This window comes from Agelaius phoeniceus, chromosome 12 (genome assembly GCF_051311805.1).
Source record: "Agelaius phoeniceus isolate bAgePho1 chromosome 12, bAgePho1.hap1, whole genome shotgun sequence".
In the NCBI taxonomy this organism is placed as follows: domain Eukaryota; kingdom Metazoa; phylum Chordata; class Aves; order Passeriformes; family Icteridae; genus Agelaius; species Agelaius phoeniceus.
This window is the reverse complement of record NC_135276.1, coordinates 20,719,377-20,735,232: the sequence shown is the minus strand read 5'-3', so window position 1 is coordinate 20,735,232 and position 15,856 is coordinate 20,719,377. Positions and strand designations below refer to the sequence as shown.

The following is a 15,856-nucleotide window of genomic DNA, read 5'->3' as shown; positions in this document are numbered from 1 at the left end:
GCTCAGCCTCAGCTCTGGTGGGGACAGTGGGGACATCTCAGCTGTGCCAGGGCATCCTGAGGGACATTCCAGCTCCACCAGGCAGGCAGCATAATGGAGGATCCCTTCTCCATCCTTCCAGCTCCTTCTCATCCCTGCGCTGGCACCATCCTCTTCCAATTACAAACCCACAATAAATAACAATAATAATAATAATAATAATAATAATAATAATAATAATAATGAATACCAACCCAAAAGCAGGTGGGCAAGGCTCCAAACCAGGTTTTGGGATGCACAAAGCATCACCAGGATACTCATCCCTCACCTCATGCTGGAAATGTGAGAATTCCACTCAGCCATTGCTTCCTCTCTGCCCCTAAATCACCTCTTTTCCCCCTAAATTATGGAGCCAAGAGCAAAGTGCTACAGGAACAGGGCAGAATTCCTCAGGGAAAGATGCTCCTGGGGCCAGTCCCAGCTGCTCCTGGAGCAAAGGCAGCCCTGGTGGTTTGGTGGGACCTGGAGCATCCCGGGATTCCCCAGGGTCTGGTGGCAGGGCTGTGCCAGAAACACCCAGAGAACAACCCGGGCTGCAAATCCCGGTATCTGATGGGCCACCCGCCCGCTCTTCTCACCCAATTCCTCCCTGGGCCCTGCCGATGTTTGTTTTACCAACGACCTCGGCTGCTCCCCGGTTCCCTGCGGGCCGGGAATGCCAGGCCGGGACAAAGGAGCCGGTGCTGCTCCACCAGGAGATCTCCCCCCAGTGATGCTGCACTGAATTCCAGCAGTCTGGGCTCTGTTTGGGAGGAAAAGGGGTTTTTGGAGCACAAATCAGCCCTCTCATCCCCCCTATCAGGCTGGCTGCAGCATCCCAGGCCAGGCTGCTCCCATGGGTATCTCCCCATGAAAGATCAGCCCCGTGCACGGAGCTGATAGAGGCTGGGGCCGGCCCCAGGGGGCTTTATCTCAAATTGGGGGCCCTTCTCCATCACCTCCAGATAAAACTCACCCTGACCCTGCCCGTGGTGCCCTGGGGGAAAGGGACAAGGCAAAAAGAGTATGGTTGGAGAATTGGAAGGTGTAGGGAGGGTTTATAATGTATTGATCATGATTAGGTATTAAATTATTACTGGTTTATCCAGGAGGCGGTAAGGATGCTGGGATTGCTGATGGGGGATATTTATAATAATTTACAAATTAATTTTATAGACTTATTACGTTTTTGTATTTAGGCCTAATTTATCCCAGAGGGGAATAGGGGACAGAGGAGCTGTATGATGCTGTAATTCTTGATGGGAAGATGCTCCAACAGCTCATGAGGGGTTTTATAATGATTAATATTATTACATTGATAATCTATTAGGCCTAATTTATACCAGGAAGAGGAATAAAGGGTGGTGGGGGAATAGAGATGGTGGGGGCATGGAAGGGGTGGGTGATGCTGCCATTGCTGGCGGGACGGTATTTACAATAATTGTTAAATTTATAATAATTGTTAAATTTGTAATAATGATTACATCTGTAATAATGATTACATTTGTAAATTTATAATAATGATTACATTATAAATTTATAAAGAAATGATTCCATTTATAAATGATCACATTTATAATATACTTAGGCCTAATTTTTCCAGGAGGGGAACGAAGGACAGGGTGGGAATGGAGGTGTTGGGAAGGCTGGGATTTTTTGGGATGGGATGGGATTCCTCAGGATGGGATGGGATGGGATGCTCCAGTCACTGCTGGGGAGCTGCTCTGTCCCAACCACCACAGGTCTGGTGGAAGGTCCCTGCCCTAGAACCGGATGAGCTTCAAGTTCCTTCCCAACCCAAACCATTCCAGGGCGAAATCCAGAACGCCCCCCATGGGAGGGAGCCCCCAGAGCATCCCTCGGTGCTGCGCTGCCCCAGGGGAGCCCCCCAGGGAAGAGCAGGAGTGGGGAGAGGCCGAGCCTGAGAAAAAGCAGCGCTGCTGATAGGGGAGGGATTGGTTTCAGCTGGAGCTGCTCGCGCTGCCAAGCCCAGGCGGGATCGCGGCGGGTGCAGTTACTGAACATTCATCACTGCCTGAACTCTGTAACTTTATCAGCAGCGAGCGGCGCCAGCGCCGGCCCCGCCAGCCCCGGCTCCGATGGGCCGATAAAGCACCGAGAGATTCCGGGAGATTGGGGCGCTCCGGGGGCCGCCATTCCCAACGGGAACGGCCGGCGCATCCACCGCGCGCCAGGCAGGGGAGGGAGCCGGGGAACAGATCCGGGGACAATGACAATGGAGTGACTTTAGGTTTCAGATGGGGTCGATAAGGCCCTGATAGATTCGGAGAGAGCGGAATGGAGCCGTGCCGGGCGCGGAGGATGGATGGGGATGCTCCGGGAGAAGGGATGCGCTGAACGTGGCCTGGAGAGCGCACGGAGCCACCGGAGGCTGCTCAGAGCACAGCGGGGAAACTGAGGCAGCTGATGAGACTGGGAGAGAAGGACCAGTCCCTCCTGGAGCTGTCTCCATCCAAAGCCCATCCAAGAGCAGCGGGAGGTGTTTGTCCCCATGGTGATACAGGATGTGGGCACTTCGGGAGCAGCTGGAGGCGCAACGAGATGGGAAAGAAATTCCATCCAGGAAGATCAGGCTCCAAGCACACCAGCCCTGCTCCCTGCCAGAGGGTGGAACTGGGGGAAAAGCCCTCAATTTGGGTACTTCTCCCACCTGGAATAAAGGCATTCTGGGCAGGGGGTGGGGATGCTCAGGCAGCACTTGAACACATCAATACCAGGTGACAGCGAGGACAGAGGTCAAGCTCTGGGCTAATCCAGCGACAAATTACCCTGAGATGCCGAGCTGGAGCCATCCCCCTTCCTGTGGGAGGCGGCTCCAGGTCCTACCAGGTCCACCCCGCTTCCAAACGTGATGGAAAGGGAACAGGGATGGTTTTCAGTGTCCACCCCAAGGCTTTCAGTCTGTGACAGCCCTGGGTGACAACAAGGCCCGAGGGATGGGGACAAGAGGACCTCAGCAAAGATGCTCTGGCTGGGATGTCCCTGCTGCTCCCAGTCCCACAGGATGCCCGATCCCAGCTCCCAGAGCCATCCTGGAGCACTCCAGGGCAACCAGCAGGAACCAGGGGGGCTCCAGGGGCAGGGAAGGACCTCGGAGGGCACAGCCAGGTTGGGTGGCCCAGCTGAGAGCAGCTGGCACCAAACCTGGCACACGGAGATCCCTGGGACAGCGCTGCTCCCAAAATCCTTCCCAGCACCCCAACCCTCCTCTTCCTCCAGCTCCAGGCCCTTCTCCTGCCCGGCTCTGTGGACACCGAGTTCTCTCCGTGCAAACGTGCCTGTGCTGCCTCTCTCTCTCTTTCTTTTTTCTAATTTTTTTTTTTTCCTGTTCTTGGCATTTTGGTGGAGCGAGATAAGAGCGAAAAACAACAGAGCTGCCCGGAGAGTGAAAAAGGGAGATAGATAACGCAGATACCGACTCCTACACAAAACAGTCCTGGCTTTATCTCTGCTTTTTATCACAGTTCCCCTAAAAAAAATAAAGAGAGCAGCCCAACTGGAATGGGGCAGCACATTAAAAAATGAACTTTATACTGTTTGCTCTTTAGTTTTATGTTTAGATGAAACAAACTCAGAGGCTCGTGGTCAATACCTTCTCCAATCTAAGGAGTCTGGAAGCTCTGCTTGCTCCAGTGGGGATGAGTGAGGAAAGCCAAGGAGTTGAGTGTGGATGGGGCAGAGGGATGAGGCTGCTCCAAAGTATCCAAGGCAGCATCCTGCAGCAGCAGCAGGGAGGTGGACACAGAAATGGAGATGCTTCCCGAGCATCCCTGGTGCTGCCAGCTTGGGGACAGATCCCACCTGAGATGGCCCAGCCACCACCAGGATCCCGGCCATGTGGCACCGCTGGCAAAGCCCTGCCCGTGCTAGGAGCAGATCCCTGGGTGCAGGAACAGCATCTCCATCCCAGCACAGGGCTGCCCTACACCCCACCCACGAGGCTCCCAAAAATCCTTATTCCCCCCATTCCTGAGGGCACCTCACAGGGCTCTGCCTTCCACCTGGGAAGGGCGTTTTGGAGCAGCAAAATCGCAACTCCCAGGGCACGGCCAGAAAGAGGGAAGGAAGGAAAAAAAAATAAAATAAAAATGGACTGGAGGTTTTTCCCTCCCCTCGCACTCCCTTCCCTACCTTCTTTTTGAAAAACATAATTTATCTGTGTATTATCAAGAAATCCAGACACTTTAATCAGTGAGCTATGAAGTCAGTATTTCCATTCTTATCTAGCGGAGGAGTGGAAATGGAGAGCAGATAGGCAGCTCCGAGCCCGGCCGTGGTGGGGAATGTTAATGGGAGGAGCGGCGGAGCCATTGGCTACCGAGCTGCCGCTATCGCTGCCATTATCGCGCCCTTATCGCCGCAACCATCGCAGCGCAGTAATGGGGCCAGTTCAACTTTCCGCATTATCATAGGAGCTGCGAGTAGCATGAGAGGCCTCGGCTGGGAGACGGAGAAGAGAGAGAGAGAGAGAGAGAGAGAGAGCGGCCAAACTTCCCGGCGGAGCAGGGAGGGGAGGGAAGAGCGGCTTTTCCTCCCCGCCGTGCCCTGCCGGGCTGGGGATGCTCTGCCTGCTGCTCCCGGTCTCGCATTCCCAAAGCTCTGGAGGAACATCTGCAAAGCCCCGGGGACTGACTCCTCCAACATCACAAAGCTCTGGGTATCAACCCCAAGGCACATCCTCAAACCCCAGGCACTGACCCAGAGAAGTATCCCCAAAACCGCAGGCACCAATCTCATCAAGCATCCCAAAACCCTGGGTACCATCCCAAGGCACATCCCCAAACCCCAGGCACTGACCCAGAGAACCAAACCACAGGCACCAATCTCATCAAGCATCAAGTTGTTTTTTGCTCTTATCTCGCTCCACCCAATATCCTGAGTACCATCCCAAGGCACATTCCCGAAGCTACAGGGACTGACCCTGCTGAGCATCCCCCCAAAGGCTCAGGCACAGCCTTAAGGTGCAGCCCCAAACTCCTTCAAGCATCCATAAATTCCTGGGCACTCAGCCCAAGGCGCATCCTTAAAGCCCCAGGCACTGAATCTGTGGGGAATTCCCAAAGTCCAGGGTGCCAAATATTCCCAAAATCCTGGGCACCGACCCCAAAGCCTATCCCTAAAGCAAGGGGTACTGACCCCATCAAACATCCCCAAACCCTGGGTTTGCTTTCCCAAAACTGCAGGCACCATTCCTAAATATTCCCAAAGCTCCAGGCACTGACCCCATTGAACATCCCAAAAATCTCCAGGCACTGACCCCATCAAGCATTCCCAAAAATCCTAAATACTGCCAAAGCTCCAGGCACTGACCCCATTAAACATCCCAAAACCCCATGCACTGACCCCAAAATCTTCCAGCCATGACCCTACTGAGCACTCCCAAAGCTCTGGGACCCTGAGCCCACTGAGCATCCCCAAGCCCTGGCACTGACAGGGAGGCACATCCCCAAATCCTGGGGTCAGGCTCCCAGCTGGCCAAGGCCGAGGGAAAACAATGGATCCACATTTCATCAGATGGACAAACCCGAGGAGCACATTTCCTCCACGCGCTATCGAAGGGGAGATGTCAAGAAAATATGTTGATGTGAGAAAGAGGAGATAAAGAATTATTTTGGAGGAAAAAAGCCGTGGAAGGCTCTTATCTGGAGTGACTCATAGGCACACACTCCTTAACCCCACTGCAGCCCAAGGTCAGCAGTTGCATTCCTTTCGGCATTTCAGCCCTTCCAAAAAAACATGTTGCTGCAGGAACAATGTGGAGCCTTTACCGGGCAGCCATCGGAAGAGGGAACTGTATTACCCCGAAACACTTGAACTTTCCTGATAAAGGGAGCAGCAGGACACAGCCTGGCCAAGCTGGAGCGGCCAAAAGCCCTGAGTCAGGCAGCAAAAGCAGTCATGGGATGTGGTGCAGAAAAAAAAGGGAGATATTGGCCTGCTGCTCCCATTCCTGCTCTTCTCCAAAGTGGGGGAGCTGATTTCTTGGCCCCACGGGAAGAAAAATCCACGTCCTCAGCAGGGAGCAGAGGTGGAGTGTGGTGCAGGGCTGGCACAGAGGCCTTTTCCAATTCATCTTCTCCAGTGCTGAATTCCAAGGAGCTCCAGGTTCCTCGCTCCTGCTGGTTGCTCACATCCCTCTCCCCGGGCAGCATCAGCTCTCAGCCCTGGCTGTGCCTCTGTGGAAGCCCTGGGCTGGTTTTCCCTCCACAGCAATGTCCCATCCAGTGTTTTCCAAGGTGGATCATGGGTTTTTTTTGCAGCAGGACGGATGGAAAACATCCTCAAAACATCCTCTTCCTTCGGCCAGCACGGCTGCGTTTGACCCCAAATCCACCAGCACCACGCAGGGCCCAGCAGCTCCATCCCCAGCCCTGCTGCTCCCACTTTGGGCAGCGTTGTTCTTTCCTTTCCCAGGGATGTGGGTGTCCCCTCAGGGCTGGGAATGTCCCATGGCATGGAGATTCCTGTCCCAGGGTGGATGTGGACAGGGTGATGCCGCCTTTGGGGTGATGCCAGGGGTGATGCCCCTCTCCAGGAACCTGGGATCACCAGTGCCGTGGCGCTGCCTCCTTGCACAATTCCTGCAACACCCGTGGGGAAAGGATTGCTTTCCTCCCCAGTGCTGATTGCTGAGCTGGCCACATCACAACTTGGCCAAAGGGGAAGCTGCAGCTTGCTAGGTGGCCTCGTGATTCACCGTGGAAAATAAGACCTTGCCCAACCTCGCCATTGGGATCCTGAGGTGTAAATCCCGGCTGGAGGTGGCTTCCCCAGGCTGCCAGGGACAGTCCATTGCTGTGGCTCTGTGCCCATGCTGGGGATGGTGTGGGGGTGTCCCCTGGGGGCTCAGGAGGTGGAAGAGCTGCAGCAGACACAAAACCAACCCAGCCCCAGCGCCCACGGCCCTGGAAGGAGCTGCTGGCAGAGCCTCCCTCACCTCCCTCGCTGGGCCCTCGGCAGAACTGGTTTGGCCATGGCCAGCCTGGATCCAGCCCTGGCTCCCTCAGCATCCCCCTCATCCTCCTCTCCTGGGGGTGGCCAGGAGGAGCCATCCTGGGATGCACCCCTAGCACAGCCCCAACAGGGCTCACGGGGTTCCCTGGCATTGAGGGATGCAGTGTGCCACGGCTGGCAGGGCACGGGGTGGTGGCACTGGCCAGCAGCGCCATTCCTCCATTATCCATGGTGAATGCATTTCCTGCTCCCAGCTGTCCCCTTGGCCACCAGCTGCCAACCTTCTCCTGCAGCTGGGGCCTGCAGGCATGCTCACACCTGGCTGTGCAAGAGGAGGGAAACTTCTTCCAGCATCACCCGAGGCTGGGGCAGACCCTCCACTGGGCAGGAATGTGGGAAACACCTGGGGATGGCTGGGAGAACTCCCCAGGGTGGGCTCTGCTGGGTGCATCCCACCAGTATCCCACTGATCCACTGATATTCCACCAGTATCCCACTGATACCCCACAGGTCACTCCTCTATCCCACCCATGGTGATGCCCCCCAGCCCTGGCAGCCCCCAGTGTCACCCAGGGCACATCCCAAGGGGCTGGTGACAGCCGGGCTGGGCAGAGCCACTGCGGGGGCAGCGGTGCCACGGGGCTCTGCCACCCTCGCCCTGCCAGCTGCTCGGTGCCACCGCACCAGGGCTGGCAAAAGCCCCGGGGTGTTTGCACAAGAGGGGAGGGGCTGGCAGGCAGGCAGGCAGCGCCCGTGGGTGTCACAGACATGTGGGACACGGGGATGCCACCCTGGGGATGCCACCAGCGGGATACAGGGGGGCTGAGGGAGCCCCAGGATGTGCAGAGGATTCCGGTGTTGGGAGCGGAGCTGGGAGGCCCTGTTGGCACCCGGCTCATCCCGGGAGCAAACCCAACCCACCCCATGGAGCACCCCAGGGTAGCACCTCCCCTAACACCCCCACCCCGGAGGTGCGGATGGGGAAACTGAGGCACGGAGGTGGCGGGGATGGAAAAGTGCAGCTGCATCAGAGCACAGAGGGGAAAACAGGCCAAAAAAAATAAAAAAAAAAAAAAGGCAGCAAGCAGAGGAGGTTGAAACAGAGTCACCTGAAAGGGAAGGACTCAGGAGGGAGGGAAGGCAGCGGGAAGGAGCAGGCAGGAGGCGTGCCGGGAGCATCCCACGCCACCGGCTCACCACGCCGCCGCTAAAAATAGACGCTGGGCTGGCCACTGTCATCTTTAAAAGAAACGCGATTTTCCAAGCTCCCGGGAGGGAAGGACGGCTCTCCCACGGCCACCCCGTGCCCGGCTCCCCCGTCCCCTTCCCGGCATCGCCGCCGAGCCCACGCGGGACCGGGGAGCAGCCGAGCGTGCAGGAGGAAAGGAAAAAAATAAAACCAAATAAAACCACCCGAGCCCAGCACAGCCCATCGAGAGACGGCGGCTTTAACAGCGCAGATCGCACTCCTTATCTGACACCATCTATTAGCAATTAAAGAAAATCCACATGCAAAAATATGACGGTGTTTTCACCCCCCCCCCACCCCAGCCCGGGCGTTCGCTCGGCGGTGCAGAATGGGAGATAATGATCAAAAAAAAGTCAAAGCTCTCATCAAACTAATGCAACATCTGCAGCCGATAACAGGAGCTGGGAGAGCTCGGCTTCTCAACCCAGCTCGCTTCACAGAGCACGTGGAGGGGGGGAAAACCACCCCACCACCTTGAGAAATAAAAACACACATGCAGCTGCCCCCCATCAGATAATTAAAGTGCCTGCGTTAATCACATTTGCAGTGGAACAAATTGTTGGAGCCCTTTTGCCCCTCTTTGCTGTGTTTGTTGTTGTAGCGAATCCTGCTCCGGTCTGGTGGGGAGAGATAAGTGGTCCTTATCAGCCCTGGCAATCTCTATCAGGATGGAGATCGGGGCTTGGCGCTTATCAGGAGCTCAGATCTACTGTAGCTGAGCGCAGAATAAAAAGGGAAAAGGAAAAAAAAAACCAACCAAACACCATAAAAAAAATAATAACCACAAACAGGCCCCTGCAACTATGACAAAACATTCGCTTCCAGCTCGCTTAGGAACAGAAAAAAAAAAAAAAAAAAAAAGAAAAAAAAATTAAAAGAACAAGGGAGGGGGAGGCACATCAGCGCGATGAGATCAATCTCCCGCTTATCAGCTCCCCCATCGCAGGACCCGGCGCTGTGAAAGCACCGGCAGCTGCCAGAGCCTCGCTCATCAGCTGGGCGCCCGTGCTCCCATGTTTGAAGTTAATAAATATAACAGGCTATCTGGGTTGGAGATCAGCTCCTGCTCCCTATCAGCCCCTCACATCTATCTACCAGCAGAACAAAAGACAGACACACACAAAAAAAAAAAAAAAAAAGAAAGAGAAAGAAAGAAAAAAAAATCAACCACCCCATAAGGCAGAAGCAGCTGCAGGGAGGTTGGTGGTACAGGCGGGGATGGAAAGAAACTGTCCTCTGCGGGCAGGAACCCCCAAAAATGAAAGGGAGAGATGCTCGGGGTGTTTTCTCTGCTATCGAAAGCCACCATCGCGATGCAATCGGCTTTCAAAGCCTCCCCACCGCTGCCGGGGGGGCTCGGAGGGAGCGGCACCCCCGGCCCCTCCATCCCCGCTCGGCTCCAGCCCGGAAAGGCACCGAGGAGAGGAAGGTTAAAGCAGCCGGTTAAATATAGTCCGGTGTCTGATCTTTGTCTTATCTCTGCTGGCGATCGCCCGCTCTCCCGGCGATCTCCCCGCGAGCCTTAATCTGCGCCTCGCATCGGGCTTCAAAAAAAAACAACAAAACCCCAACCCCACAAGAGAAGGCGAAGCCAGAGCGAGAACATCGCGTCACCCAGGAAAATAAAATCAGCAGATACCAATCTGGAGGAGGTTTTTAATGCTCCAGCCGAGATGATAAGGAGGATAGACTTTGTGGAAACAGGTCCGGTCTGTACATGAGAGGAGTCTGGTTACCGGAGCCCTGATTCATGCATACCTTCCCTGATGGAGCAGCGGCAGGGCGCTCTCGCCGCGCTCGCCGCGTCTAATGACTGTTTTCATGTTGACACATACAGGAAGGCTTCCAAGCTCTCAGCTTTTAATCACTTTTGGCCATCGCCGGCGGCCTGAGATCAGCCTCCCACTTTATCATTTCTTCACATCTCTGCAGAAAAGCAGCAGAGGAAGGAGATACGAGGAGCCGCCGCCGCCGCCCGGCCGAGCTGCCACGGCCTCGTCCTGCCCCAGTTTGCCCCGCAAAGTCCGCGCTGGTGGGCGCTGGGAGCGGGCATCCCGCAGGGGCTCCCAGCGCCACCGCTCCGAACGCTCCCGGCTGAGCGAGCTGCAGTCACCCAGGCAGGGCTTTTTGCCGAAATAAAGCCGCGGAAGTTGGAGAAAGCCAAAGGAGAAAAGTATCCCGGAAAAAAAAAAAAAAAAAAAAAAAAAAGAAGAAAAAAAAAAAAAAAAGAAAGGAGGCAGCTGGGACTATTTTTAACTCTCCCCGGGTAAAAGTCTAGCTGAGCGTTATCACCACAGCAATCACCCCAGGCAGGGAAACAGGTAGGTGCAACTCAGCCTTGCAATTATTTCAGGAGAAAGATAAAGGTAGATTATCACATGGTGGCCAGCCTTCCCTATCCTCCCATCTCCCTCTTATCACCAGCTTCCATCGACTCGAGGGGGAAAGAAAAAAAACACACACACACACACACCGGAGAGGAAGGAGAAAAGCCAAGCTGAGCCCGGCACCAAAAAACTTCCAGCACTTTGCAGGATTTCTCTGCTCTGCTGGTGCATCCTCGCTGGAGCAAAACAAGAGCCCGGCCGATAGAAACCCTCGGGAACCACCATTGCCCAGGGAGGGACAGGGATGTGCCCAGGGAGGGACAGGGATGTGCCCAAAGCCCCGAGGGATCCTGCGGCGCTTCCTCATGGCCACGTCCCACCTGGGCTGGGATGCGGAGCGGGACCTGGGGGGCCAAGGACAGCGTGCCCGGTGGGGAGGATGGCACATGGGGACCATGGGGACGGTGGCACGGCGGGTCCAGCAGCGCCCAGGCAAATGGGGGTCCCCGGCAGGGTCAGGGCGCTGTCCCCACGGTGAGGAGCCCCCGGCGGGGCTGGGGTACCCCAGGGTGGATGGGGAGCCCCTGGCAGGGTGAGCGGCCCGCAGCCGGGGTGAGGAGCCCTCGGCAGGGCTGGGGTGGCCCGGCGGCCATCGGGAGTCCCGGGGGGGTTCGGGGAGCCCCCGGCCCTGGCCGCCGGCGCTGGATGGGAGGCAGGCGGGGGAGATAAGATCACAATTTCAGGCCGTCCCGACAGAGCGATGTTATCAGGACGGGACTTGCAGAACGGAATATTTTAAAGCCTTATCGGGGCCCCCATCGGGAGCCGGTACCGGAGCCACCGCGCTGGCGGGGGGGAGGCGGCGCAGGAGGGAGGGGGGAGCGGCGGGGACAGAGACCGAAGCAGGCGAGCGGTCGGTAGCGGGAACGGGCACCCACGGCGGCCGTCCCGGGGGGGTCCCGGGTGTGTCCCGAGAGTACCGGGGGGACCGGGGGAAGGGGTGCGGGAGCGCTACCGCCGAAGGGGTGGTGCAAAAAGATAAGCCGGGAGGGGGAGTGGGTGCGGTGGGTCCAGCAGGGAACGACGGAAGGGGTGCCGGTAGCGGCGACTCACGTTTGATCTGCCGGGGGTTGCTCTGTTTCCTCCTGGACATCGCTCGGCGAGGGGCGAGCCCGGCGCCCCGGCTGGCGGCTGGGCGGGCGGCAGGTGGGTGGCGGCGGGCGGGCCCCCGGCTGCTCGCATGCCCGCCCGCCCGCCCGCGGGGCCGGGCCGGGGCCGGGGCCGGGCCGGGGCCGGGGCCGGGCCGTGCTCGGCGGAGCGAAGCCGCCGCCGCCGCCGCCGCGGGATTTTCTCAATGGGCGCCGCGCCGGATCAAACCCGCGGAGCGCTCCGGGGGGCGGGGCCAGCGCCGCCGCCGCGGCCGCCCATAGGCCCCCGCCCCCCGCCAGCCACGCCCACCGGATGGCGCGCGCGGCGGGGCGGGGCTAACGGCAGAGGGGGCGTGGCCTCGGGGCGCGCTCCCTGCGGGGGCTCCGTGCGCGCTCCCCCCGCGGTCCCCCGAGGGTCCCAAAGGCGTCCCAGCCCCGCTATGGGTGCCCCGTGAGGCTCCAGCCCCTGCTTTGGGTCTGGCCCCACCCCGTTAGGTCGGACCCCCCCTTTTGGGTTCCACGACCCATCCCCAGCATCCCGAAATTCCCCTTTGGGGTCTTCCATCCTTTGTGTTCCCCAAATTTCCCTCTGGGATCCCTTGTGACTCTCTGGAAGGTCCTACACCCACAGCAAATCCCCCTGCTGGAACCTCAGTGCCATCACTGAGTCCCAATTCACCTTTCACAGATCCTCAAAGACTCTTATGGGGCCCCCCAAACCTTCTGTGGGGTCCCCAGGGACTCTTTTGGATCCCTTGGAACCCCTCTCATTTCCAGATGAATGGTCCAAAACCTCCCACTGTGACTTCCACGACCCTGGCTCAGGGTGGGGGACACCCCAGGACACCCAGAGGTGGTGTAGGTGTCCTGGGGTCCCCCCTTGGCATCATCCCAGCCAGGTGACCTCTGAGTATGAAGAAATTTTGGGGCGAAATGTGGGTTAAACAGGAGCCACATAGATTTTGAATCCACAATGGGAATATTGTCCTGTGAAAAACAACAATTTCTCCCAAACTGGACCTTGCCATGGCTGACCTTGGATCGGGGGGATTTGGTGGTGATGGCTGGTGGTCCCCAAATAAGGATGGACTTTTTGGATCATTGCCAGTGGTGATGGCTGGTGATCCCCAAATAATGATGGATCAATGGAGAGGGCTGGTGGGCTGTGGGGACACGGCACAGCTCGGTCATATCCCTTTTCCTCTATCCCCGGACATGGGATGTGCTTTTTCCCCCCCTTTTCTTTTTCTTTTTTTAAAGGGTTTTTAATTAACTTCCTGTTTCAATGGTGGGATAATGAGTTTTAAGCAGCGCATGATTCCAGTAAAGAGGTCAAACCGGCAATGAGGATGTCAAAAGAAATTAAGTTAGGAATTAAGAAGAGATCCAGGGGAGAAAAAGAAAAAAACAACCCAATGGAAGGAGGGAGATGCTGCTGAGGACGAGGCTCTCTGGCTGACCACCCCCTAAAACCATCCTGGTGGCGCCTTTCACCTCAAATGGCCTCGAATCGCTGCCTTCCTGGAGAGCATCCCTGGAGACCATCCCTGGAGAGCATCCCTGGAGACCATCCCTGGAGACCATCCCTGGAGAGCATCCCTGCAGACCATCCCTGGAGACCATCCCTGGAGACCATCCCTGGAGAGCATCCCTGCAGACCACCCCTGCAGACCATCCCTGGAGACCATCCCTGGAGACCATCCCTGCAGACCATCCCTGGAGACCATCCCTGCAGACCATCCCTGGAGACCATCCCTGGAGACCATCCCTGCAGACCATCCCTGGAGACCATCCCTGGAGAGCATCCCTGCAGACCACCCCTGCAGACCATCCCTGGAGACCATCCCTGCAGACCATCCCTGCAGACCACCCCTGCAGACCATCCCTGGAGACCATCCCATCCCCTTGGGGAGCAGCTCTGCTTGTGGAGCCTCTCCCCTCCCTCCCTCCCAGCCTGGCTTTGCTGGGCCCGGCCCAGGGAGCCTGCACTGGGCTCTGCTCCGTGCCAGCCGTGCTGGTTCTGCCTCCAGCAGGGGCTGCTGAGGGGACCCCCAACCCAGCCCGGCCCTTTTGGGGGTCCCTGGGCTCCCTCCGGCTGGGCTGTGGGGATTTAGGGGCTGGGGGCACAGCAGATCCAGCCGGTTCCTCTGGCACATCCACGGAGCTCCCCCGTGGTACTCACCTGGCGTGTTTGCTTACACCGAGATAATTAGACAAGCGTTTAATTAAACACAGCATCGTTAATTGCGCAGGTTTGAGGGGCTGGGGGGGAGCGAACACTGATGAGATGCCCAAATTTCCTCTCCCTGTGAGGCAGTAGAGGGATGGAGGCTGTCCCTGGCTCTTTGTGCTGGAAGAGGTGGTGGCAGCATCTTGAGGGGACATTGTCACACCCACGGGGGGCTGCATTTCCCCCCAAGAAATGCCCCAAAAAGCCTCGCTGGAGCCGGTGGGCTCTGCCACCCTGCCCTGGGGAGCGAAGGAAACAGGTTGCAGTCCTTCCCCTGGCACATCTCTTGCCAAAAATGTCCCTTTAATTCCCTTTCTGGCACCATCCCAGAGCCACCTAGATCCCCCCAGGGGTGACAATTCTCAATCTTGACCACCACCCAAGGGCTGGATCCCGACACAGGGATGTCCCCAAATGCCCCATCCTGTCCCCAAATGCCCCATCCCCTGCGGGCACCCATGGGTGGCCCTGCACAGGGACAAGCAGCACGGTGGCAGAGCCAGTGGCAGGGCTGGGTGTCTCCCTGCTCCCTTCCCGAGGCCGTGGTGTTTGCAGGGAGATGGTTCCAGGGGAGCCGAATAAACAGCGTGTTTTCCCGAGGAGTGAATTACACGCCTGCAGAGCAGAGATAATGCGGGAGCAGCCGTTCCCCCCATTGTGAGCGAGGTGACATCTTTTTATGGAGCTGTGTACATTTGTATTAGTGCCAATTAATCTGCCCTGATATTATTAGAGACGCGGCGAGAGGAGGCGGCGGCGCAGGAATGTCAATGGGAAGAGCCAGGAGCTGCCTCTGCCGGATTTCAGGGTTCAGGGGTGGCTGGGGGGCATTTTGGGGGGCTGTGCTGAGCCCCCGGTGCCACTGCCCGCTGGCACGGCCTGCCAAGGCCCCAACACCAGCTTTTTTCCCGCTCAAAATATCCTATTTTAGAGGGTTTTTTTGTCCCAAGAGGGAGGACTGGCATGCGGTGCCCACCTGCAGAAGGGCCCTGCCACCTGCTGGCAGGAGAACCCGGCCCTGGGTGCCACTTGTCACCTGCCCGTGGCTCAGCCTCGGGTGGCTGCCAACAGCCCGGGCTCCTCTGGGGCTTGGGCACAGCTTGGGCACGGGTGGGACACGGGTGGGACAGGGCAGGAGCAAAGCCTGGGCACGGTTTGGGCAAGGTGTGGGCACGGTTTGGGCACGGTTTGGGCACGTTCCTCCCTGACTTGGGCACGTCCTGGGCAGAGACGCTGCTGTGGAATTACGGGCTCCTGGGAGCTGCGGTGGCAGCGTGGAAGGGTTTGGGATTAAACCAAATCCCAAGCGTGGAATGGTTTAGGGTTGAAAAGCCTCCAAGATCATCGAGCCCCAGCACTGCCAAGGCCACCACTGAACCATGTCCCCCAGTGCCACATCCATGTGGCTTTTAAATTCCTCCAGGGACGGGGGCTCCAGCACTGCCTTGAGCAGCTGGGCCAGGGCTGGACAAACCTTTCCATGAAGAAACGTTCCCAATATCCAACCTAAACCTCCCCTGGCAGAAATGATGCTGGATGCTCCTGAAACCAGGTGGGAATGTGTGGGTGAGCAGCCCCCAGTTCCCAAATCCAAGGCTGGGATGTCTCAGTGCTTATTTCCCCCTCCCTCTTACTGATCTCCTTCTGTAGGAATGATGTTCTAAGTCTCAAAAGGAGCAATCCAACCAATTCCTGGGCTTCAGAAGCATCACTGCCGGCAGGATGGCATCCCTGGGCTCCTGTTCACAGCCCCCAGGGCTCCAGGTTTTCCTGCATGAATTCAGCACCAGGGGTGCAGGATCCCTCCCTGTCACACACCCTGGGGAGGGAGGTGGGAGCTGGGCTTTAAATTCCTGCTGTGCAAGGAACGGCCAGATTTGACTCAAAAGCAAGAAAAAAAAAAAAAATC

General features: G+C 57.5%; 1 protein-coding gene across 1 annotated transcript in view; it reads right to left on the bottom strand.

Annotated features, from left to right (window-relative positions):
* The window catches only part of ZFPM1 (zinc finger protein, FOG family member 1), a 35,116-nt gene extending 23,193 nt beyond the window's left edge, over positions 1–11,923 (bottom strand). Inside the window, exon 1 of the mRNA XM_054640861.2 lies at positions 11,683–11,923. Coding sequence (XP_054496836.2) covers positions 11,683–11,722 — 40 coding nt within the window. The 5' untranslated portion in view covers positions 11,723–11,923. The remainder of the gene's footprint in view (positions 1–11,682) is intronic.
* Positions 11,924–15,856: the final 3,933 nt, after the last annotated feature.